The sequence below is a fragment of the Somniosus microcephalus genome, chromosome 9 (genome assembly GCF_052327205.1).
Source record: "Somniosus microcephalus isolate GS21.2 chromosome 9, FLI_Smic_1.0, whole genome shotgun sequence".
Taxonomy (NCBI): Eukaryota; Metazoa; Chordata; class Chondrichthyes; order Squaliformes; family Somniosidae; genus Somniosus; species Somniosus microcephalus.
Genome location: NC_140995.1, coordinates 57293781 through 57320486, shown reverse-complemented (window position 1 = coordinate 57320486; position 26706 = coordinate 57293781). Strand labels below are relative to the sequence as shown.

The 26706-nt window shown below is 43.9% G+C and overlaps 1 protein-coding gene across 16 annotated transcripts in view; it reads right to left on the bottom strand.

Moving 5' to 3' along the window:
- rims1a (regulating synaptic membrane exocytosis 1a) overlaps positions 1–26706 on the bottom strand; it is a 1194810-nt gene that overhangs the window by 355856 nt on the left and 812248 nt on the right. For all 16 annotated transcript variants that reach the window (XM_085996611.1, XM_085996612.1, XM_085996615.1 and 13 more), the window contains 2 exons: positions 15595–15641; positions 12950–13062 (listed from right to left, as the gene is read on the bottom strand). In XM_085996611.1, coding sequence (XP_085852737.1) covers positions 12950–13062; positions 15595–15641 — 160 coding nt within the window. The remainder of the gene's footprint in view (positions 1–12949; positions 13063–15594; positions 15642–26706) is intronic.

Sequence of the window (26706 nt, the reverse complement as noted above, 5' to 3'; positions counted from 1 at the left end):
AGGTAGCAAGACTCCTGAAGGAAGGGATTATTGAAAGTAGCACCAGCCCATGGCGAGCACAAGTGGTGGTAGTGAAGACTGGCGAAAAACAGCGCCTAGTTATTGACTACAGCCAGACGATCAATCGCTACACCCAGCTAGATGCATACCCACTCCCCCGCATATCTGACATGGTCAATCAGATAGCACAATACCGGGTGTTCTCGACGATTGATCTGAAGTCGGCATACCACCAGCTCCCCATCAGGGCTGAGGACCGCCAGTACACAGCTTTTGAAGCTGACGGTCGTCTCTACCACTTCCTCAGAGTTCCCTTCGGCGTCACCAACGGGGTTTCAGTCTTCCAACGGGAGATGGACCGGATGGTCGACCAGAACGCGCTCCAGGCCACTTTCCCCTATCTAGACAACGTCACCATCTGCGGCCGCGACCAGCAGGACCATGATGATAATCTAGAGAAATTCCTCCGTACGGCCCAGCGGCTGAACCTAACATACAACAAGGACAAATGTATGTTTCGTACCAAGCGCCTTGCCATTCTTGGCTGTGTAGTGGAGAACGGAGTCATCGGCCCCGACCCCGACAGGATGCGCCCCCTTATGGAGCTCCCCCTCCCCCACTGCCAAAAAGCACTGAAGAGATGCCTAGGGTTTTTCTCGTACTATGCTCAGTGGGTGCCCAACTATGCGGACAAAGCCAGACCCCTCATCAAGTCCACCTCCTTCCCCCTGACAGCAGAGGCCTGTGCAGCCTTCACTCTCATAAAAGGAGATATTGCGAAGGCCACAATGCACGCAGTGGATGAGTCCATCCCTTTCCAAGTGGAGAGCGACGCATCCGACTTTGCCCTAGCTGCAACCCTTAACCAGGCGGGGAGTCCCGTGGCCTTTTTCTCAAGGACCCTCCAGGGCCCCGAGATTCGACACTCCTCTGTCGAAAAGGAGGCCCAGGCCATTGTGGAAGCTGTGCGACATTGGAGGCATTACCTGGCCGGAAAACGATTTACCCTGCTCACTGACCAGCGTTCAGTAGCTTTTATGTTTAATAATAAGCAGAGGGGCAAAATCAAGAACGACAAGATCTTGAGGTGGAGAATCGAACTCTCCACCTACAATTACGATATCTTGTACCGGCCCGGGAAACTCAATGAGCCCCCAGATGCCCTATCACGTGGTACATGCGCCAACGCGCAGGGTAGACTGAAGACCCTCCACAATGACCTCTGCCACCCGGGGGTCACCAGGTTTTTTCACTTCATCAAATCCCGTAACCTGCCCTACTCCATCGAGGAGGTCAGGACCATGACCAGGAACTGCCAAATCTGTGCCGAGTGCAAACCGCATTTTTATAGGCCAGACAGAGCAAGCCTGATCAAAGCCACGCGCCCCTTTGAACGGCTGAGCCTCGATTTTAAAGGGCCCCTCCCCTCCTCCGACCGCAATGTGTACTTCCTCAACATAATTGATGAGTACTCCCGTTTCCCGTTTGCCATCCCTTGCTCAGACATGACCAGTACCACGGTCATTAAATGTCTGAATGACCTCTTCGCCTTGTTCGGTTTCCCTAGTTATATTCATAGCGACAAGGGTTCATCCTTTATGAGCGACGAACTCCGGCAGTACCTGCTCTCGAGAGGTATCGCTACAAGCAGGACCACCAGCTGCAACCCCCGGGGGAATGGCCAGGTGGAAAGGGAGAATGCGACGGTCTGGAAGGCAGTCCTTTTAAACTTGAAATCTAAGGGCCTTCCGACCTCTCGCTGGCAGGCGCTCCATTCCATTCGGTCACTGCTCTGTACAGCCACCAATGCTACCCCTCACGAGAGAATGTTCTCCTTCCCCAGGAAGTCCACATCGGGGATCTCGTTACCGACATGGCTGACTTCTCCAGGACCCGTCCTACTGCGGAAGCACGTGAGGTCCCATAAGACGGACCCCCTGGTCGAGAGGGTGAGCCTCCTCCATGCCAACCCTCAGTATGCTTACGTGGTGTACCTGGACGGGTGGGAGGACACAGTCTCCATACGAGACCTCGCACCTTCGGGTGCTCCCGAAACACCCCCCTCGCCATCCACCACTACCCACGCCTACCCCCAGTACGCTTACGTAGCGTACCCGGACGGGCGGGAGGCCACAGCCCCCACACGAGATCTCGCACCTTTGGGTGCCCCTGAAACACTACCATTGCCATCCACCACTACCCACAACCCAACCCCGCTAGACGGCATGCCGCAGCCCCAGGACCCGTCATTGACCACCCAACCACTCAATGAGACGCCAGACTCAACGTTGGATGCTGCACCATCACCGCCGCCACCACGACGATCAGGACGGCATACAAGGCCACCTGATAGACTTACTTACACGAACCTTTAGTACACTTCACCCCGCCGGACTCAATTTTAAACAAGGGGTGAATGTGGTAAACCACTGTTGTTGTTGTTGTTGTTACACACTGCTGTACCTATGCATGCCTCAACATGTCTCGGCTGGCTCCGCCCACACAGGCCCAGGTATAAAGGTGATTGGCCTGCAGCCCCCTGCCTTCTTGGAACCCAGTCAACCACGAGAGGCATGCTCTGTTCTTTGCTAATAAAAGCCTTTAGTTACTCTCTTAACTCTCAGTCTTTTATGAGTAATTGATAGCGCATCAGTAATTTTAGGGCCATTGTCCTTTCTCCAATCCTTCCCCTCCTCTCTAAGGTGCTGCCTCTTACTCGGGTACTAGCAGTCCTCTGGTATGCTGCTTAAGAGGATATGTTTCATGTGTAAACCTATGTAAGTAACTGTTGGTAGGCTATCAGGACCAAACACCAATTCTGTTTTCACCTTACAGACTCATGAATAGACTTTCTAGCAGGGGTCAGGAGACAACAATTGGGAGCAGGAACCGCTGCTAATTTTTCACCCCCATAATCCAGGGGCACAGAGGTGAATTGTAGAGTCTCAACTGAGGCCGCAATTGCGCGCTAACTTAGACGGACTAAGAGTCAAACCTGGGACCTTCCCGTTTATATCGTTTGGTGGCAGACTAGATGATGCTTTTACTCACTAGGCAGCAGGGGAGCTGTACATATAATGATTAAAACACTTAGGCCACGAAATTCGGCACCTTAGTGCAGTAGTTAAGGCCGGTTTTGGAGGAAAAAAGGTGTCTGCCTCGCATCTGGCATGGTCCACGCTGTTCGCTATCTTGGTGCGGGCGATAGCATGGGCTGCGTGCGCCAGCAGTATTCAGAGTAGGCGGATCGTGACGTCAATCAGTATGTAACGTTGATTTGACACCACGTGACCTGCCATTTTGGACTTCACCACTACATTCAACAAACATGCATAGCTGAACCTGCGTTCAGTTGCACGAGGGACACCCCCCCCCACCAGCGCTTCTTAAAGGGAAACATCCAACTTGCAGGTAAGTTGATTATTTCTTTTGTACTGGCACCTGCAGAGTTTGTAGGAGTACTGGGTTGCTGCAAGAGATATAAAGTTGTTATTGTGTGCAGGGAGTGCTGCTGGATGTTGGGAAGGTGTTGGCTGCTACTGGAAGGCCTCTGAGTACACCACTTGCTCCCAGTCATGGGGGCTCTAGTTGCAGTCTCACTGGCACTGCAGCATGACAGGGAGATGGAGCAGAGGCAGCAAAGAAGACAAGCTGCTCGCAGAGGGAGGAGGAGGGGGAGCAGGGCTCTCAGTAGGAGGCCTTACCCACCGAGGGTCTTCAAAGGGCACTTCTCCTACCTGCACCCCAGGTGCAGTGTATTCAGTGGCTCCGCTTCACTGAGGAGGTGCTCACAGAACTCTGCCACCTCTTGGAACCAGACCTGCAGCCTTAGAGCAGGGTGACGACGGCTCTGCCAGTGGCTCTCAACATGACCGTGGACCTGAATTTTTTTTGCCAGCGGACCCTTCCAGGCTGGAACAGGCGACATAGCAAACATCTCGCAGTTCGCCGCCCATCGCTGCATCCGGCAGGTCACAAAGGCTCTGTACGCAAGGAGAGGGGACTTCATTGCCCTCACTGTAAACAGAGAGAAGCAGGAGTAGCGCGCACATGGCTTTGCCATGGGGCTTCCCCATGGTGCAGGGCGCCATCAACTGCACACACGTAGCTTTGCGGGCGCCGCATTATCGATGATGAGATGTATTGTAACCGCAAAGGGTATAACTCACTTAATGTGCAGTTGGTGTGTGTGCAGTTGGTGTGTGACCACGCCCAGCACAGCATGATGGTGAATGCCCGGTATCCTGGCAGTCATGATGCCTTCATCCTGTGCCAGTCCACTGTGGCAGCAATCTTCCAACCCCCACGTCGAACCGGAGGGTGGCTGCTAGGCGGCAAGGGCTATCCACTCTACACCTGGCTGATGATTTCCCTCCGCAACCCCACCACTAGCGGCCAGCAATCATATAATGACAGCCATACTGCTACGAGGAACGTCATTGAGCAGACTATCGGGGTGCTCAAGCAACGATTCTGCTGACTTGACCACTCGGGAGGAGCCTTCCAGTACTCGCTGGTGCGAGTGCCCCAATTTGTGGCAGTCTACTGCATACTCCACAAGTTGGTCATCATTGCCACTACGGGTTCCGTGACCACCTCAGGAGGAGGAGGAAGAAGAGGAAGAAAGAGGAGGAGAAGGAAGAGGAAGCAGCCTGCAAATTCCCCATTCCGAATGGGCTGTCCATGAGCACATCATCAGATTCCGGCTCCTCTGAATGAAACCCCAGATCCCCATTGCTCAACACTTCCCCAGCTTACCATCCCTCTGTCACGGAACATCACAGCATTCTCTTGACCACAATGCTAAAATGAAAGCAATGACATAACAAACATTCCAAACATAATTTATAAATGATAATTCCAAAACTACATAACAAAGTCAACTAATCACACTTGTGCTTTCCCTTAGTGCCTGTGTTCCGTGTGCCTTTGCCTGTCCTAGTGCTCCTACGAAGTGCTACCCCAGTGGCTGCAGCATGGCTGGTGGAAGGCTGCTGACTTTCAGTGGGCAAGACTGCAGTTCGCCTTGCAGGTCGAACTCGAGCCTAGAAGGCCCGGCTGTAGACTGCACCATCTCAGCACGGGTGGCAGCAGCCTGGGCTGGCTGGCTGACAGACAGGTAACAGCAAGGGCACAGGCGGAGTGGCAGTGGTGGAAGTACGAATTATGTCAACCTGACAGACGACAGCAGGTTCATGCTCCACGAAGCCACTAGCACTCCCCTGGAGTGGAGCCTCAGCAATCCTAGTAATCTGTTGGAGGACAGATTGATGGTCTGCTGAGAGACCCTGCAAGCCCATTTCCACACTGGTAAACGCAGCCATGATGGCAGCAGTCCGAGTTTGCGTGGCAGCAAGCTGAGCCTGCATGACAGAAGTCTGAGCTTCCACTTCCGCTTGTGCTGCAATGGAAGCTGAGACATCGGCCATCAGACTCTGCATCATGGTTGGGTCCACAAGTGCTCTAATGGAATTGCCCATCGCTTCCATCCTGGAAATCATGAGCTCCAAGCTCTGCGCAAAACCCTGTGCAAGGTTGGAGCCGGACTCCTCCATTCCCCTCAACAGTGACAACAGGCTCTCCAGCAGGTCTGCCAATGCACCAAGCATTTCTGTGTGCATGCCCATCACCCTTCTTCTGAAGGATGCCCCATCAAAGTCTTCATCTGACTCCTCTGCAGCAGAATTCATGTGTGACCTCGCCCTCCAGGGAGTTGGCACCTGTGCTAACCTTTCCCCCTGCCCTGGCTGCAGGTCACTCGTGCCCAGTGACGCACCACATGCAGATCCTGCCTCCATATTATCCTCTAAAGTATGCACAGTGCTTTCGGAGCTAGTGCCTGCGAGTGTCAGATCGAGTGACGGTGTCTCTTCTTCTCTATCACTCTCCTCCTCTTGCTCTTCCTGCACAGGCTGGGCTGGTTGGACTTCTTGGGTATCTGAAAGGAGAAAGGCACAAGGGTCGGGTTGTGGCGAGTGGAGGGGAAAGCAAGATGTGCATGCTTACACCATGTGATATGCAGCTTGTAAGTGAGAAGAGATTGTAGGATGAGGGGGAAGTGGGATGTGAGAAGGAGGATTAGATATGAGAATACTGTCATCATCAATGCTTTCAGTCTCACCAATCGCCACAGCCCCAGTGACAGCCCCTGTAATGATTTCCAGCATTGTCAGGTTCTGCAGCCGTGCCTGTCCCCGGCCTGTTAGCTGCTGCTGGTGCCAGTTATGCACCACCTTGGCCTGCAAGATAAAGGGAAGCGTGTCAGTGAGGATGGTGTGATGTGCTTGTTTGATGTGCCTGTCATAGTTGAATATCTGGCATTGTGTGCAAAGTGTGAAATGTGGGTGTGAGCCTTGCAACAGTGGTAAGTGTGTGAGGGTGAGGTGAAGCTATGATTGTGAGTTATGAGTTGTGATTGATAGAGATTGTTGGTAGATGAGTGATGGGGTTGTGATGCATTGAGCAGTGTGTGAGGCTGGTGGTGCAGTTGTTGGGATATGGCATTTCAAGATGCATTCACTGACCTTGACCACTCGTATGAGGTCATTAAACTTCTTTCGGCACTGTATCCAGGTCCTGGGGGAAGTTTGATGGCACTGACCGCTTCAGCAATCTGCTTCCACTGCCTTTTTGCAGTCAGTTTGGAGGGCCTCCTGGCCCCCTGCGGATCCCGACTCCTCCTTCGAAACCCTGCACTAAGGCCTCCAGTGCCGCGTCGGAGAACCGAGGTGCCCTTTCTCTGCCCTGTTGTGTCATAGGTACCTTCTAGTTTCCTTTGTTACGCTAACAATGAGGTGTTTCTTTCAGAAAGCACCTCCCCTTTAAGAAGTGCAGACTGTGTTTCACACTGCAGGCTACCTTTAAATAGAGATCACACTTCCCACGAAATTGGGACCCTTGCTGAGCGCTGAGCCAACCAGCAGTTTTCTGCACTGGGCTCAGCACTTCAATCGTGTTAATTAGCAGACAGCATGAATTCCATTGTCTCGAAGCAGGCAGCAAGCATTCAGTACTTAACATGAGTTCAGTACCAGATGTATTATATACGAATGTAAGAAGTCACACAACACCAGGTTATAGTCCAACAGTTTTATTTGAAATCACAAGCTTTCGGAGCGCTGCTCCTTCGTCAGGTGAAGTGATTTCAAATAAAACTGTTGGACTATAACCTGGTGTTGTGTGACTTCTTACATTTGTCCACCCCAGTCCAACCGGCATCTCCACACCGTATTATATACGAGACATTTTCTCCTTTTCTCAATGCACCGATTCATGCTGTAGTATGGACAAATAAGTCTTCTCACACCCCAGGCCAGTGACAACTGTGACCAATTTCTATCAGCTGCCTGATGGTTGTCTAATGTGACTTTTCCTCCGATTCCCTCCCCCGCCTCTCTCACCATCATCATGGAGAAGTGCATAACTTAAGCTCAGCACATTCCAGGACTCCAAACCCACAACCTAGCACTCTAATAAATTACATAGAATATACAGCACAGAAACAGGCCATTCGGCCCAACTAGTCTGTGCTATTTATGCTCCACATGAGCCTCCTCCCATTCCATCTGCCTCATCTCAGCCTTTCAGCATATCTTTCTATTCCCTTTTCTCTCACGTACTCATCTAGTTTCCTTTTGAAAGCATCTAAGCTATTTACCTCAACCACTTCCTGTGGTAGCGAGTTCCACATTCTAACCACTCTCTGAGTAAAGACATTTCTCCTTATTTCTTTATTGGATTTATTAGTAACTTATTTATGACCCCTAGTTTTGGATTCTCCCACAAGTGGAAACATTCTCCCCACAGCTGCCCTGTTCAACCCATCCATAATTTTAAAGACATCTAGCAGGTCACCTCTAAGTCTTTTCTTTTCTAAAGAAAAAAGCCCCAATCTGCTCAATCTTTCTTGATAGCTTTAATCTCTCACATCTGGTACCATCCGTGTAAATCTGTTTTACACTTTCTCCAGTGCTTCTATGTCCTTTTTATAATCTGGAGACCAGAACTGTGCACAGTACTCAAGTGCAGACTGATCAGGGTCCTACACAAATTTAACATAACTTCACTTTTTGAATTCTATACCCAGATAAATAAATCCCAGTGCTTTGTTAGCATTTTTAATTGCTTTGCTGACCTGCGATGCTGTTTTTTAATGATTTGTTCACCTGTATCCCTTGATCCCTTTGCTCTTCTACCCCATTCAGTTTCTTATTTTCTAAGGTGTAGGTGATGTTTCTATTTCTCCTACCAAAGTGCATCACTTCACATTTATTTATGCTAAAGTCCATTTGACACTAATTGCCCAGTTTGCAAGTTTTCTAATCTCCTCTTGTATTATGTTGCATTCTTCCTCAGTGTTAGCTACACCCCAAAGTTTGGTACCATCTGCAAATTTTACTTGTTCCTAACCCAAATCATTAATGTAAATTATGGATAACAGTGGTCCCAGTACTGATCCTAGTGGAACACCGCTATCTACCTTCCTCCAATATGAATAACTATCCTTTACCCCTACTCTCTGGTTTCTATTTTTTTTAGCCAATTTGCTATCCATTACTGTATAAGAGGACAGCATGCCTGAAATCCCAAAGAAACTAATATTGAATTGGGGACAAGGACTCATTAAAATTAACGTAAGTAAAATAAAAGTAATAATGAAAATAATGGCACTAAAGAGTGACAAATCCCCAGGGCCAGATGGTTTCCATCCCAGGGTTTAAAGGGAGTAGGTGAGCACATTGCAGATGCCCTAACTATTATCTTCCAAAGTTCTCTAGATTCAGGAACCGTCTCTTTATATTGGAAAATTGCACATGTCACTCCGCTTTTTAAGAATGGTGAGAGAGGGAAACCAGGGAATTATAGACCAGTTAGCCTAACATCTGTTGTTGGGAAATTGCTAGAGGCTATAATTAAGGATAGGGTAACTGAACACCATGAAAATGTTCAGTTGATCAGAAAGAGCCAGCATGGATTTGTGAAAGGTAGGTCATGGTCATGTCTGACAAACCCGATTGAATTTTTTGAAGAAGTGACTAAAGTAGTGGACAGGGGAATGGCTATGGATGTTATTTATATGGACTTCCAGAAGGCATTTGATAAAGTCCCACATAAGAGACTGTTATCTAAGGTAGAAGGCCACAGAGTTGAGGGCAAATTATTGGCCTGTTTAGGAAATTGGCTGAGACAGAGAGTAGGAATAATGGGTAGGTACTCAAATTGGCAGAATGTGACTAGTGGTGTCCCGCAGGGATCTATGTTGGGGCCTCAACTATTCACAATATTTATTAACGACTTAGATGATGGTATAGAAAGTCATATATCCAAATTTGCCGATGACACAAAGATAGGCAGCACTGTAGGCAATGTGGATGAAAGCATAAAATTACAAGGGGATATTGATAGATTAATTGAATGGGCAAAACTGTGGCAAATGGATTTCAATGTAAGCAAATGAGAGGTCATCCACTTTGGACCTAAAAAGGATAGAACAGGGTACTTTCTAAATGGTGAAAAGCTAAAACTAGTGGAGGTCCAAAGAGACTTGGGGTCCAGGTACATAGATCATTAAATTGTCATGAACAGGTACAGAAAATAATCAAAAAGGTTAATGGAATGCTGTCCTTTATATCTAGAGGACTTCAGTACAAGGGGGCAGAAGTTATGCTGCAGCTATACAAAACCCTGGTTAGACCACACCCGGGCTACTGTGAACAGTTCCGGGCACCACACCTTAGGAAGGATATATTGGCCTTGGAGGGAGTGCAGCGTAGGTTTACCAGAATGATACCCGGACTTCAAGGGTTAAGTTATGAGGAGAGATTACACAAATTAGGGTTGTATTCCCTAGAATTTAGAAGGTTAAGGGGTGATCTGATCGAAGTTTTCAGGATATTAAGGGGAACAGATAGGGTAGATAGAGAGAAACTATTTCCGCTGGCTAGGGATTCTAGGACTAGGGGACATAACCTAAAAATTAGTGCCAGGCCTTTCAGGAGTGAAATTAAGAAACACTTCTACACACAAAGGGTGGTAGAAGTTTGGAACTCTCTTCCGCAAACGGCAATTGATGCTAGATCAATTGTTAATGTTAAATTGGAGATTGATAGCTTTTGGTTAACCAAAGGTATTAAGGGATATGGGCCAAAGGCAGGTATATGGAGTTAGATCACAGGTCAGCCATGATCTCATCGAATGGCAAAACAGGCTCAAGGAGCTGAATAGCCTACTCCTGCTCCTATGTTCAGCTATTTGTCCCCTGACTCCACATGCCCTAATTTTAGTCATGAGCCTACCACTTGGTACCTTATCGAAAGCCTTTTGAAAAGGTATATGACATCTACTGCATTACCCGCGTCTACTCTTTCCGTTACCTCTTCAAAGTATACTGTCAGGTTAAGTATGAGTTAGCCTTTTGGAATCCATGATAACTTTTTTATCATATGTTCTGTCTCCAGATGCTCTTCTAGCACTTTTTAGTATGGATTCCAGTATCTTTCCTATCACTGACATTAAACTGACTAGTCTATAGATCCCAGGTTTTGTTCTATCTCCTTTTTTGTATATAGGAAACATTAGCTGTCCATCAGTCCTCTGACACCAACCCCTCTTCTATTGCCTCTGCCATCTCCTCCCTTGTTTCCTTGAGTATGTGTTGGTGCATACCATCCAAACCTGAGGTCTTATCCTTTTAATTTTGCTAGCTTGTCAATATTTTCTCCCTTTCTATCCCAACTGTATTAATATTCCTTTAAGTTCATCCTCTAGTGAAGTGTCTATTTCATTATCTTCTTTAATGAAAACTGAGGCAAAGTAGTTATTCAATACTTCTGCCATTTCTCTGTCATTACCTGCGAATTTATCTTGCTCATCCTTTAGTAGCCCTATCCCTACTTTAAATTTTCCTTTTGTTATTTATGTGCTGATAGAACACTTTATTGTTTCTTTGTATATTCCCTGATGATTTGATTTTGCAGTTTCTCTTTCCCTTCCTGATGGATTTTTTAACTTCTGTCCCAAGTTCTTTGTATTCCCTTGTGTCCTCCTCTCCTTTAGTATCTAAGTACTTCTTATTTGTCTTCCTCTTTAGATTCAATTTTCCCTTTAGTTCTTTATTCATCCACGGTGCCCCATAATTAGCTAGCTTGTTTTTGGCTTTTATAGTGGAATACATTTCTCTTCAACTCTATTGATTACCCTTTTAAAGATTCCCCACTGTTTTTCTGACTCTTTTGCTTTTCAAGATTTTCTCCCAGTTTACCTTCTTTAGTTTCATTCTCATTTGCTCATAATTTTCTATTTTCTAATCTATTACCTTAGTCTTTATCCTACTTATGTCATTCTTGATCCTAATCTTGAACCTTATTATGTTGTGATCACTACTATTAAGATGCTCTCCTACTCTTACTTCTCCTGTCTGTTCTGGTTCATTACCTATTACAAGATCCAACAGTGATTCTTTTCTTGTTGGACTTACGTACTGAGTGAGAAAGGAGTCCTGAATACACTGAAAAAACTCCATTCCATTTTTAACCTTTTGCTACTTCTTCCTGCCAGTTTATTTGGGGATAGTTGAAATCTCCCATGATTATTGTTCTATGCCTGTTACTCACCTCGTAGATTTGCCTACATATTTCTTCCTCCACAGTCTGTGCCACATAACTACAATCTTATCTTTGAAACATCAGTGGATTCCATGCTGCAGTCAGATTAAATACCCTTGATTGGAACAGAGGGAACATTTGCTTTGCAATTTATATTGATTTTTGAAGTTGAAGACAACACAGTAACATGGGTAAGTGAGGGTAGCGCACTGGTATTGGGACAATAAATAAAAGATTCTCCATGCAAACATGTTGGGAGGGTGGGGGGTACTTTGGTTTCCTGTAATCATACTGTGTTTTTTTATTTTTATGTTGTTGAAGCAATGAAAGTAGAGGAAGGATCTGTATCATATTTTCAACACTAGAATCATTCACCAGTAACAAAAAACAAGTATTAGCGACAAGACAACCTTTTAATATAAATGCCACTTTTTTATTGATCCTTTTCCTCCATTAGGTTATTCATTTGTTTATAGACACATCTGCTCCAGATAAACCTTACATCAACAAATGCAAATTATTTTCTTGTAGCTTACATGGTGATGATGATCTGTCTCCAGTTTCACCCTTCCCTGTCCTTCATTCCAAGACATGTGCTCACCTGTACGTAAATTCACCCTTTGCTTTGAAACTTAAATAATTTTGTATTATCCAGGATAGTGGATAATTTCAGGACTAAATAGACCTATGTATTGAGGAGGCTCAACATTGCTTTGGGCTTGTATGTGGACAAGTATGCCAACCACTAATACCTGTAATGGCTTATAACAAAGTAAGTATCATACACAGCCCCACAGTACTTCACCAACCATCCACTCTATATGCATTTATGTGTGCACCAATGGATAACAACACACTCATTAAACAGAATAAATGATTCTTGTAATGAAATACATGAAGAAAAAATGACCAATCACAGGCTAGATTTTCCTCTTTGTGCTTGGGCATTGGGTTACGAGGAAAAATCAGGCTTGAAATACTGCGTGCCTGTAATGGAACCTGTCTAACGTTCCACCCACATGATTATTGAACAATCAAACGAGAAAGAGGAAATGTTACCCAGTCACATTTTTTAGTTTCATTTATGAAAATTTGTTACTAAAATATATATACTTCAACTGAAAAAGGCGGCAGAATAAGGCAAAAGGCGGCAGAATAAGGCAAAAGGCGGCAGAATAAGGCAAAAGGCGGCAGAATAACGCAAAAGGTGGCAGAATAAGGCAAAAGGCGGCAGAATAAGGCAAAAGGCGGCAGAATAAGGCAAAAGGAGGCAGAATAAGGCAAAAGGGGGCAGCATTCCTCCCAACAAATCTGTTTACTCCTGCTTGCTTTATTATTTTACTCACTGAAAGCTGTCCAGGTAGGACCTGAGGGGCATCTTTCAGAGCTCCAGGGCTAGTGGGAGAAATGACTGAAATGCATGGTCGTTCCATCTTCTGTGATTCAAAGGAACTTGAACCTGTAAATAGTAAAACAACATTTACTCAAAGCACTTTTGTTATTATGTGCAGATACTTGTAATACGTAAAAGTATTGTATTGCTAATGCAAATTTAAATCAACATTTATAATATTTATTGAATTTGGTAATTCAAAGCTCCATGAATATTAATGCTCTCATGAATAAATCTCAAGTTATTGCCAGTTACACAAAATAATTATATTAATTCACAGCCAGGAAATAAATTAATGTCTTTATTCCACAAGTGAGATATGCTTCACCTCTCAAAATATCATTTATCAGCTGGCCATAACATACAGTACGTTATACAACTTAGGTATAAATAAATCATAGAGACTTGGTGATGCAGTGGGTTAGAGACTAGTCTTTCATCTCTAACACCTAGAATTAAATGCAGCCCAGAGTAAGGGGATGTTGGCTGTAAGGGTCCTACGTGAAATGAGTTTGGGCAGTGCCAAAACAATCCCTAATGGGTATCAGCCCACAGCAGAAACCTGCGCCTAATTTAATGGTGTTGGGGGGGGGGGGGGGCGGGGGGGAGAAAATAAATGTTTTAAAGTTGCCAATATAATAATGAACTTTATGTAAATTTGGAATTATATATTGTACTCAAAGAAATCGAAAAGCAGTATTTGGAAGAGAACAGAAAGATACTGGAGCCAAATTTACTCTCCAACTACACCGGGTCCCTATTGCTTTTGTCTCTCATCAAAACTTCCACTTCAGATCATCCAAAACACCACTGCAAGTATCCGAACCTGCACTATGTCACGTTTATCCAACACACCTGCTTGCCTATACTGACTCCAATAGTTCAAATTTAAAATTCTCATTGTTGTGTTTAAATCCCTCCAGAGCCTTGACCCTCCCTACCTTTGTAACTCCTCCACCTTTACAATTCCTTCCCCTGAACTCCCTGTGCCTCTGACTACAACCTCTTGTGCACCCCCCTCCTTCCTTTTGCCCCACCATTAGGGTCGTGCCTTCAGTCATCTAGGCCCTGAAATCCTCTCCCTAAACTCCCCCATCTCTCCACCTCCTTCTCTACCTTTAAGGCATTTTGTGAAATGCATCTCTTTGTCCAAGCATTTGGTCACCCTTCCTATTCTCTCCTGGGAAGTGGGACAGAGTCAGGGGGGCAACTAATTGGTGAGTGGAAGCCTCATTTACAATGGAGGAGTAAGACCAGAGGAAATTGAGAACCATTACTTTTATGATAATTCTTTATAACCTTGATGTTTAAAAGGGTTGCTGATGGTAAAACTCATTCTTGAAACTTATTATTAAAGCTATGTTACTTATTATTACACCAACTATATGACACCACACTCCTTAAACCAGGGTTACTCATCAATGTTTTGTTAATGCTCACTATCCTTGTACCTATTACATTCTCTCTCTGTACACTAATATACACACACGTAGGTGTGCATGTGTGCAGCAATATACAAGATCAGAGAGACACTAAGCAGCAGGCCCATGAAGATGACAGGTGAGGTAGCTTTACCACAGATTGTCCCCTGGGAAGGTGGAGGAAGAAAATCATCCAGAACCTATTCCCAACACAAACCTATGGATTGGAGTTCTGGAACAAGGCATCATCATACTGTCCATCAACAACTGTGCTTATCCCTCTTTATATTTAATCGCTCTCACTGTATTCATTCTTCTTGTATTTTTTCTAATCGATTTCTCTCTATTGCTGCTCTATCAGATTTAAACTCTGTGCAGTGTCTAACAGTGAAACCTAGAACAACAGTTCAATTTTAGAAGTGATTGCAAACACCCCATTATACTTAAGAGTAAAAAGAATCCTTAAATTCATCGTCAATAAATATTGCTGAGCAACTTGCATTTTTTGAGCATCTGAACCTTTACTGAAGGCACAAGTGCAAGGGAACATCACAAGATGAGTAAATTACAGTCTATGGGTTAAGTAGCAGAGTTTCAGAGAACTATCCCAGAGAGTGGTGTGTGAGCACCTCACCTATCAGTGCTGCAGACACAGATCAACCATTTGGTGAAAATCATGTGCAGATTATTACTCTGTGCCACTGCTCCCATATCAGGAATTCTGCTGGCAACAAACTCATGAATTGTACAGCAGTGGTGTACCATTAATACTCATCACTGAACAATGAAAAGAACTCTTCTTCTGTTAATCAAGTAGAGCCTTGGCACAATACAAACTCAACAATTACAAACTTGCCTCTCTAACTAACATGTACCCCTGTCCTGCAAGAACAGAAACCTGGGTAAGGTGAATCTTCGAGAACTGGAACTATTTTGCCAAATTTTAAAAGTTGACACTTTTATTTTGTCTGCCCCTTTACTTCAAATTGTAGAAAGACAATGTAACAGTGGATCTAAATGACGTTATGCGAGATTGTTCCTATAGGTAGTCAGCCCTCTTTTTCTGGGCAGTACAGCAAATGACACCCACTAATTTAGGGGTAATAAATGGGACTAATGAAATGCAGACACTCAGGGTTTAAAAAGCCAAATATTTAATTTTCTTTTAAATACTTACTAGACTCCAAAGGAGGATGGGAACTCTCCGGAATTCTAGGTATATCACTATAGACAGAAAAAGTAACAACCTTATTTTAAACAGTCAAGGTGACATTTTCAGCAAAAATAGCCATCAAGTTCAGATACACCAATCATTTCATACTAACAATATTAACCACAAATAAGTTAATACGATTCTCATATTTGTTTCAAAATACATTCTCTAAAAGTATTTCAATAGGATCTAGAAAATGAAAAGGAGTTCAATGAATGGAAAATCAGACCTTTCGAAGTTCTGCTATCTGTGTGGTGTTTGCAGCTCAGTGAGAAACTGCTCCAAATATCACCAGGAGGGGTTTGCTCAATTCAGCTGTTTGTACCTTAAACATAGATTCTCACCATAAGAATCGCTTTTAAGAAACAGCCAGTTAAGAAGAACAGAGATTCACTTTGATTTGATTCTGTCATTTCTGCTAAATTTGTCTTAATATTTTGTTTGAACAGTGAGTGGCAATGATAGCATCAGGGGAATATTTTGCTGCAGTTACGAGGCCAATTTCATAGTATGACTCCGGTGGACAGAGTGCCGCTCTGCCATTCCCTGTGGGTCACAGGAAGTGATGCCCGAAAGGTTAATGATGGGAAAAGATCAGATGGTGTTTGCTCTCACCTATGCCACAGCATTGCTGGATGCTTGAAATGCCATGCCTTCCTGCGATACAGTGCTATTATGGCGAACAGGCGGTAGTTTAAAATTTAAATCCTTCTAAAAGGGATGCTGTCTAGGATTTTCAATTTTTTTTTTAAAGTAACTCTCATCTTGTCTTGGGCTGTCCTGGAGCACACGCTCCTAAATGCAACTAAGGCTTGCAGCAGTGATTTTCACTCTTCCCCAGGCCTGCTTTGCAATGAGGTCCACCTAAATTATATAAATGAAGCTGAACCTGGAAAATCTGCTACATCGCCAAAGACTGCAAACAATATGCAATTTATTAGCCTGTGTGCGTAATTGAGAAACACCTCACACCAATTGAATCCCTGGTTATGGGCCCACGGCAGGGGTTGTCGGCCTTTCTCGTGTGTGACACACACAGGGAGATTGTCACATTTCAGGTTTTGCCATCAAGGTGAGACCTTGGTGTAATATATGTTAAAAATGTTACAAATCAGTTAAACCTAACTCTCAAGGGGTTAAACTTACAGGACAGCAGGGCTGGCAGGTACAGATTAAGTTTCTAACAGGATGACTGAACCAGCATCCTGAAACAATGAAAGATAATTGGACATTCCAACAATCGTTCACACTCATACTCATGCTGTGATAACACAATTCATTTGAACTCAACAGAGATCACTTCCAAGTTAGACTGGTGGATTCTGCTTTTGGGGGCATGGGCAGTTAGCTTCCACCACAGGGCGACCTTGTACAGCATATGTTAAAAATGCTATCATTAAGCTAAATTTAGTTCTTAAATAACATTTTTAAACATACATTACACCAAGATCTCATTGTGGTGGAAGAAAAAGCAGCCGAGGCAGAGACACGCACAGTCAGCTTTTAAACAGAAAGCTGCAAGCGCAAGCTTTGGTCAGGCTCACAAGAAGCACTGATTGAATTAAGTGAGTCTGATCAGAATTGTTGCGCTGTATGTTCACTTGTTGCCTGTGAAATAACACGGCTTAACAATTCATATTTTGCCTCGTCTTACCAAGAGTTTCTTCGAACCACTTTCGAAAAGTTTAGAGAAGTACAGTTGAGGGCACATGCAAAAGACATAATATCCAGTTCGTATGGCAAGGAGATATATTGTTCACCGTGGCGAACATATTCTGTAAATAGATATTGAGCAGTGTACGCAAGAGACACGGGATCTGCTTACAGGCGCGACTGACATCACTGAACACAAGAAGGTATCTACGGCAGAGCTGCATTAGTAACATTCAATTAATGTTAATGCAGCTCCCTCATGGTCAGAATCAGTAAACCTTTGTAAGAATTCGCAATAATTTACAGTTCTGAAGATTAATTTTTTTGATTAAAGAATCCCTGGGTGATGTGCCTTTAAATTTCCAGGGATAAAAATGGCCGTCAGACCGCATGGCCAAAGACAAAAGGACTTGGAAGCAGCTTGTGTGTGTGTCTGTGAAAAAGGGGTGATGAAAGATGGCTGCCCGACCTCGTGTCAGGACACAGAGACAATCGACATGAAAAAGGAGGATCAAAGATGGCTGACTAAACGCCAATCAAAGGCAGTTCGGGGAGTTCCCTCCCTGCAGAGACAATCGATGTTTGTTTACAGGAACAGCTACTTTGTGTACACAAGGGATTATCCACTTCAGACTGCAGTTTCGGGTGACCACAGAACAATGGCCTTCTGTTTGCACTCCTCCCAAGCTGTTTACATAGTAATACAGCTCCATTCAAAACCCATCAGGATGAATGGAAATGGTTCAATAGCCCATCACACACAATGAAGACACATCCAAACTGCAGCTTTACATTCAAAGCTCAGCACAGAAGAGACATTTGAACTAAGAAAAGGAACAGTTTAAAATGAATGGGTTTGGATGAATCACCCATTACTGGACAACGGGGCAGTTGGATCCCTTTAGTTTTAGCCCAGAAACCTCCGGAGCTGGGCGGGCCCCAAATGGGGGTATAAAAGATAGCTTCCCAGAAGCTCTCTCTCTCTCTGGCCTTGCCTCCATGTGCCTCTACAGCGTGGGAGTCTGCCTGTGGAAGCGAAACACCAGCAGTTTACTTTTAAAACACTGGGGTGTTTTTCACTTCAGGGCAGTGAAGATCTAAGTTCGCAGGGCACGGGGCTGGCATTGCAGTGGGGAGCATAGATTTTTCTGGCCTTCCACAAGGCAACTTAGGATAGGCATAGGGGTGGGAGTAAAGTGGGAATTTCGTTAGAATTGTGATTTTAGTCGATTTCCCTCATTGTGTCAGTTTTTTTCCTCCCCTATTTAAGTAAGACAGTGTTGCACCTAGCAGAGAAGTGCTATAGTGAACACTGGATTCGGTATTTAAAACTGTATTAAAAGGGAGTAGCTGTTTTAAAGTACTGTATTTAAAACTGTATTAAAAGGGGTGTTGCACCAAGCAAAGTAGTGCTGTGGTGAACGCTGTTAGCTGTTTTAAAGTAACTGTATTAAAGTGCTGTGTTTTTAAGTAAAAGCCACTAAGCTAAGGTGCTGTAGTGAGTAAAGGGTCTTTTAAGTAAAAAGTACTGGATTTAAAATAAAAGCAGTGTTGCACTGAGTAGGGAGCCCTCTAGTGGACACTGAGTGTACTGCGTTTAAGCAAAAGTGTTGTACCAGGCATAAGAGCTATATTGATTTTTCTAAGTTGCTTCTTTCTTTTGTTTTCAATAAATACTGGTCTGTTTTGCACCCAAACCATGAGTCACGTTGTTTCTGTCTACATCGCCACCGAATAAGTCCGGGGGGTCAGAACTCAGGAATGGGGGAGCGCTTCAAAACCGCAAGGGGGTCCCTGGAGCAGCTCAGAGGCTTCTGACTGGCCAGAGACAAATAACCCCAGCTCCGTTATTAATTCCCTACACATTTGAAGCTGGTACCTCTGATAATGTCAAAAGTACATACTGTTTTAAAGAAACACAGAAATAATCAAGAAAGAAATCAAATTTAATCACAGTTCAAGTTAATCAAACTCTTTGCAACAGTTTGATGTTTAAAAGGAAGTCCCGGTGCCAAAATGCCCTCCTTAAACAGGCTCTCACCAGTTTTAAAGTTGCAGCATCCTTTTCTTGCACTTTTCGTTGCCCTACAGTACACAGAGTGGTCCCAGTAAGGTATCCTCCATTTACCACAGAGAAGAGGTTTATTTAAGAGAGATTTGAACTTATTAAGGATGAAGCTGCAAAGAATCGCATACAAACTGGTGATGTCATGACACTGATATTCCAACATGCTGTGCTGGAAAGGAATAGGGTGTGGAATTTCAATTGCAATCAACCAAATGTAGAGTTCCCAGCTTCAGTAAAGCAATTAGAAGGAGACAACAGCTCCACACAGGAAGAGAGTGAAAACTGGGAGCGGAGGTCCAGCCAACTGGTTGTCATCTGGTAGCTAAGAGGCCTGACCTAAGACCCAAGATAGTCCGTTGGAGGGGGTATGTAAAATGAGGAGTCCACGTGGCTAGCTCAAATATGATATTGGCAGAGCCTGGAATCAGTGCTCCAAGGCTAAGGGAAAAATACTTTACTTTCTGCCTGCATGCCCTGACAAGGAATGAAGCATCAGCTGAGAAGTGGAAGCTGAAAGGATGACAAAATAACAATAAAAAATGGGCAAAAATAGTAAGATTGTATCAGGGATGTGATTTAATCAGTGATGAATCCAAATCGCAACTAAAAATAGGTTCAACCATTTTCACCATCACCAAGCAAGGATCAACTGTATAGTTCTTAAGCGGCTTTGGATGGATTAAAAATATGCAGCACAACAGGAAGATATTAAAGGGACCATATCTTTGTAAAAAAAATCTCTTTAGCAATGTTTTTTTTATTTGTTTGCAAATACGTAACACAATGACACAATCACATCAAACCCAATCATCATATCACTGTGACAAAAATGCTCTGAGATTCTCAAAAGCAGAAATCCCTTTAACCCATTCCTGGAATTTCCAGCACAGTCTTTCATTTCTGTTTCTGGCTGGGGCGGAGCTCACCTCTTACAGAAGGTAAGTACTGCAGGGAATTCAGGCCCAGAGTGATCTCCTGGACTAGTTTCGATCGCCTAGATGGCTCGGAGAGGAATTTCCCAGATTTCCCCCCCCATCCAAAATTGGCCTGGGTTTTAATCTGGTATTTCGCCTCTCCCAGGAGATGACATGGTTTCAGATGGGGTGGAGTGTATATGTTGCGATACACAAGGTATCACAATTGTGGGGGAGAGGCTGGATGGAGCAGAGGGTCTTTACCTGTCCGTCATTGTTTGCATGTTCGTATGTAACATTTACTGACAAGCCGTCTTCCAACTCAACTCAAATGCACAAGAGGCAATTCTTGGCTGGTTTGGTTTTGAATTTATAATTAAAACATGCAAGACAAACACACCCTCAGAAAGGGACACTACAGCTTCCATCAAACAATGCACCAAATTACTTGAGGGAATGATAAATGAGTAAACTGCAGTGATAGATGAAATGAAAGACAAGGAGAACTGCAGATGTGTTAAGTATTAAAACTATTCTACAGTTAAGCCTCTTAAGGGACAAAGGACACAACAACTATCTGGGATGATCGTGATTGGGGTCAGAACTTTGACAGCTATTGAATAAAATATTTGCAACTGGAAAAATAATTGTTTGTAAAAATGTCTTGCTTTTTTGAAAAGTTTTGTGTTAATGCACATTTACCCAACGAGTGGTTAGGATTTGGAATGCACTGCCCGATAGGGTGAGGGATACAAATTCAATAGTAACCTTCAAAAGGGAATTGGATAAAAGCTGAAGGAGAAAAAAATTGCAGGGATATGGGGAAAGAGCGGGGGAGTGGAACTAACTGGATTGCTCTTCGAAAGAGCCAGCGCAGGCTTGATGGGCTGAATGGCCTCCTTCTGTGCAGTGCTATTCTATGCTTCGATGTATGGGTCTGTGTCTGTGCAGGTATAGATGTTTCATATTTATGTCTACTGCATGTGCATCGCTCAATTAGCAATAACAGCAACAATATTGCATAAGAATTGGGAGCCATTTGGATATTAGAAACTGAAAATAGTTTTAAGGTACATTGATTGCAGTGCTGAGGTGTGTAAATCATGGATTCTCTTATTCTGGGGCTCACCATCAGCATACAAGACAATAATGTCATACTACCACCTCACACATCTCTGAACTGCCACAAGTCCAACAACAACATCAACTTGAATTTATATAGCACCTTTAATGTAGTAAACATCCCCAAGGCGCTTCACAGGAAGGAGATATTAGGACAGGTGACTAGTCAAAGAGGTAGGTTTTAAGGAGCATCTTAAAGGAGAGCAAGTTGAAGGGAATTCCAGAGCTTAGGGCCGAGATGGCTGAAGGTACAGACACAAAAATGGAGTAGCAAAGTAAGTGGGAAATGCACAAGAGGCCAGAGTTGGAGGAATGTGGAGTTCTCGGAGGGACATAGGGCTGGAGCAGGTTAAAGATAGGGAGGGGTGAGGCCATGAAGGGATTTGAAAATGAGGGTGAAATGTTTAAAATTGAGGCGAGTTGATGGGTGAACGGGACGTGATGCGAGTTAGGATGCGGGCAGCGGAGTTTTGAATGAGCACCAGTTTATGGAAGGCGGAAGATGGAAGGCTGGCCAAGACAGCATCGGAATAGTCAAGCCTAGAGTGAGTGAGGTTTTCAGTAGCAGCTGTGCTGAGGCAGGAGCAGAGACGGGTGATATTACGGAGGTTGAAGTTTGTTTGTGATGGAGAGGATATGGGGTCAGTAGCTCAGCTTAGGGTGAAATAGGACGCCAAGGTTGAATAGAGTCTGGTTCACCCTGAGACAGTGCCATCGGAGGGGGATGGAATCAGTGGCTATTGAACAGAGTTTGTGGTGGGGCCAAAAACAATGGCGCTGGTCTTCCCAATGTTTAATTGGAGGACATTTCGGCTCATCGTCGGACAAGCAGTCTGACAACAGAGAGACAGTGGTGAGGTGAGCTTCCACTAGCCTATCATTCAGCTCTGACTTTCCATTAGTGCATCATATGGCTAAGTTAGTTCAACATGATTGCCTGATACTGCTATGCCTCAGGAAAAATTGAGAGATGGAGGTTGACTTTTTTTGGTCGGGGGCTCGTTATTTTCAGTTGTTATGATACCGAGATGTACAGATGAGGAGGGTCCCTGGTTCAATCCTCAGTTTGTGTTGAGTTAGCTGATCTAATCCCATGTGGTATTGGTGGCATTTCAATAAGCTTTAAATCCTAAAATGACAGAACTACAGGGCTTTGTGGCAGTACAGAAAGGAGGCACGAAACTGTAAGAGATTGCTCAAAAATACAACCTCATTGGTTCCTTTCAATTTTATTATAATGGCCCAGTAATTCCGGTCCCAACGCGTGAGTACGGACGGGGTACTCACGCGTGGGCCCGTTGGAAGTGCCGGATTTCAGCATGCACAGCGCATGCGCGGAAAACTGGCATTTCCTGTCCTCTGAACCAAAGGTTTCAGAGGACGAACGTGTGCGCGCAGGAGTCTGCGCGTGCGCGCTGAAATTCCTTTTTTTCCACAGGTTTGCGCATGTGTAAGGGCCTTTCCTTGGAAACATAAGGACTTCATTCTTTAAGGTATGTGGTCTATTACTTAAAATTATAACATTTTTTCCACAGCTTTATTATTTTTAAAGAATTTACAGTAAGGTAAGTGTATTTTTAGACCCAATTTGTTAAAAAATTATTTTTTTTAAAAATTTGATTAATTGTTTAAAATAGTTTTTTTACAGTTATTCATAGTTCATTTATTTAGTGGGATTTTTAAAAACTTTTATTTGTAGTTTAAGTGCTGTTTTGGGCGCCCTGAGTTTTCATGAGTTTGACAGTTTTTACTATCAAACTCATGAATGAACTTTTGCAACCTCCCATTGGTTGCCCAGTGCCCACGTGATCCCAGCCGGCTCATCAAAATAACTACGCTTTAATTCTGTTTAAAACTACTTTACATTCTTCAAAATAATGTAAAAGTATTTAAAACTTTATAAAAGTTACCTAAAGATTAATAAAAAATACAAAAAATGTATTTAAAATGCTGCTCTGCATGTAAAATTGCTTTGCAGCTTGTGTTAAAAATTGGGGGCGTGGCCTATGTTAAGGAGACCTCAAGGGGCGTGTCTAACTTAGACTCCGCGCTCGAGGCTTCGCGCTGGCTGCACTCCTGGGCGGCGTGACGTCAGACGCTGCCCGGGAGTAATCAACTGAAAACAGGAATCGCAAGCGTCCCGGGAGCAGAACGGCAGGCGCGCCGGGTAAGTGCACATCGGGGGCTTGCACACGCGGCAAGCCCCCGAACCTAATTTCTGGGCCAATGTTGCCTCATACAAAAAACACCATCTCAGGAGTTAGGAATGTGTTGTAGCAGAGTTTTGTTATCACCTATTTTTCTTCAAACAAACATTACCCCCCAGTCCTGACAAAAAGTCAGTTATGAAAATCAGTTTCTCAAACCTCGATATTTTGTGTACTTAGGGGAAGGGCTAATGGCCTTCATACAGGACACTATCAAGGTTGAAAAGATTAGAATAGGGGTGATAAATGAATAAGTAGTGTTTAAGTGACACCAAGCTTGACTTTGAAAATTCGATAGATTTGAGGAGGAAAGGAAGACTAAGGATGTCAATGAGTTCCACAGTATTGAGATCCTGAGAAAGAATACATGAGAAAACGTGATTGCTGTATTCAAATATAGACTCCGCACACCAAGATGCGGGCGGGGGAGGGGGGTGGTGAGAGAAAGGGCATTCAGGAACAAGTTAGTAAGAGGACGGACCATATTGATAAAATAAAGCAAGAAAGGCTGTGGCAAAGAGCAAGGATGGAGGCTAAAGATGAAATAACCACCAGTAAGATGATAAGTTTTGCCTCTGTGAGTCTGTGATGATGAGGTTTGCCTGCAGTACAAACAATGTTTTTCAGTTGCAAACTGCAGCTTTCCTAGTTTGTCGTTGTATTTGGAAAGCTGCACAGACAATGGAAGAGGTGACAATGGAAGAGGTGAAAATGGAAGAGGTGAAAATGGAAGAGGTGACAATGGAAGTGCTGAAAATGGTCTCTTTTCCATTAGGACAGTTGAAACATACATGTTAACATCAAACTGTGTTACTCACTGGTAAATCTTATAATCTCGTCTGAGAGAATTTTTGGCATGCAACTGACAAAAGAATCTTTAAGTAAAAAATTGACAGTGAAAATAATGAAGTAATTTTTTTTTTTTAAAGCTGAACAATAAACAGACATATTTCAAATTACATTTTATCTGAACAAATATCGAAAACTGCAAAAAAAAACAATTTAACACCAAAACCATGAAATCCTGGATTAATTAATTAACCTTTTGAGAACACAAGCATTCTTTTCTTTCTCATACCAAACTAAAATCTCTATCTAGATTATCAACACTTCAGTCAGAATATACTGAAACCTAGCTAAATACCCATCTTGGACTGCCCGTTGAAGAGAGTCTCACCAGTACAACTCAATTAGTTTGTAGCAGGTTATTTTCTTTTTTTTGTTAATTCTCCTCTTGAGACTCCCTGTCCCGTGCACCATTCCCCAGCCAAGACTGGCTGCCAAGCTGCCACCAATGCTGTTCCAGAGTTGTTGGCCATTAACCAGGGATGATTCACACACTAATTATTTTCTTCCTTTCGGCTGGAAAGTGCTTAGCCGCCACCCAGCTTCTCCCCATAGCCGAGTCAGTCAGCTGGGAAAGGCTGAGCATGGGCCTACATCCTACAACTCTTTGCAACAGCCTGCAAAAACGCCAATGCACCAGGTTGGTGCACTGAAACAGCAGGACACCCTTTTAGATATCAGCCGTGACTCAGTTGGTAGCACTCTCATCTTTGAGTCGGTAGGTTGTGGGTTCAAGCCCCACTCCAGAGACTTGAATCTAGGCCGAGAATCCAGTGCAGTACCGAGGGAGTGCTGCACTGGCAGAGGTGTGTCTTTTGGATGAGACACTAAACAGAGGCCTCATCTGCCCTCTCAGGTGGATGTAAAAGATCCCATAGCAGTATTTCTAAGAAGAACAGGGGAGCTCTCCCGGTGTCCTAGCCAATATTTATCCCTCAACAAACATCACTAAAACAGATTATCTGGTCATTATCTCATTGCTGTTTGTGGGACTTCGTTGTGCACAAATTGATAACACTTGAAAAGCATTTAATTGGCTGTAAAGCACTTAGGGATGACCTGAGGTCATAATAGGTGCTAAAAAAGGGAAGTCTTTCTTTCGTTAAAAACTAAAATGCTACAAATAATAGCAAAATGTAGGCTGGTTGCCAGAAAATCTCAAAGTTTTGTCTCCTCTGTAACAGTTAGTGGAGGCTGACTGAAAGGAGTTAGACGTGTGTGTTCTGATACTGAGCTTGAACATCCGAAGGTCTGCAATCCTGGTGCAAGTGCAAGGACGCGCCTACCAGGAACTTCCACTGCTGACGCCAAACAGACTTTCTGGGGCCATCGGGAGGCTCCCGAAGCTCCATTTTTCTGGCTGGCGCATGCACCACTAGAAGAGCATCGAAGGTGCCCTCCCAATTTTCCAGTTATTTATTAATAATCAGAGTGCTACCTCAAAATTTACCCCAACAACATTTTTGTGCCCTTTTCACAATCTCTCCTGAAAATATTTCCTTCTTTTTCATCCATTCTTCCTCTCCTCACTCTTTAGCCAAACATGCTCACACTTGCTGGGATTTCAATTCTAAGGGTGCCAGTTATTGACAGTATACTGCGAGACTGCCTATGTTTTTCTGTGTGATCTTAGTGAACATTGGCAGGCTATTCCTTCATGAATGGCATCACAGCAAAACCAGATCTTGTCTTCATCCAACATCCACATATTCACTCTCATAAGAAGATAAGAATTAGGAGCAGCAGTAGGCCATACGACCCCTCAAGCCTGCTCCACCATTCAATAAGATCAGGTGCAGGAGCCCTAGTTGCGGCACGAAGGCCAACCTGTAGAGGTCCCAGCACTGTCCTGGTTGAGGTCAGCTGGCACAGCACAAACCAGGAATTGAACCTGGGAGCTTCTTAGTCTGTAAGGATGGGTTGTTTCCACACTGGGAAACAAATTTATCAAATGAGCCATTGAAACATTTGCCTGAATTGATTTCTAAACCAACATACATTGATTTTCACTTTTTAAAATGGGACTGAAAATGACAAAAGCATATTGACTTTTAGACTCCTAGAGGTTTTTATACATTTGACCCCTACCTGCTGCACCATCTTATTGTATCATGTAGTGATAGGTCTCTCATTTATTAGACTAAAAATAAATAGATAAAATAAAGATCTTGAATTGAACTTTCTGGATAAATGCACCCATCAATCATGCTGAAATGTAGTTTCATGACAAGTTGAAGTGTGGTCATGGCATTTGTGCAGTGTTAAT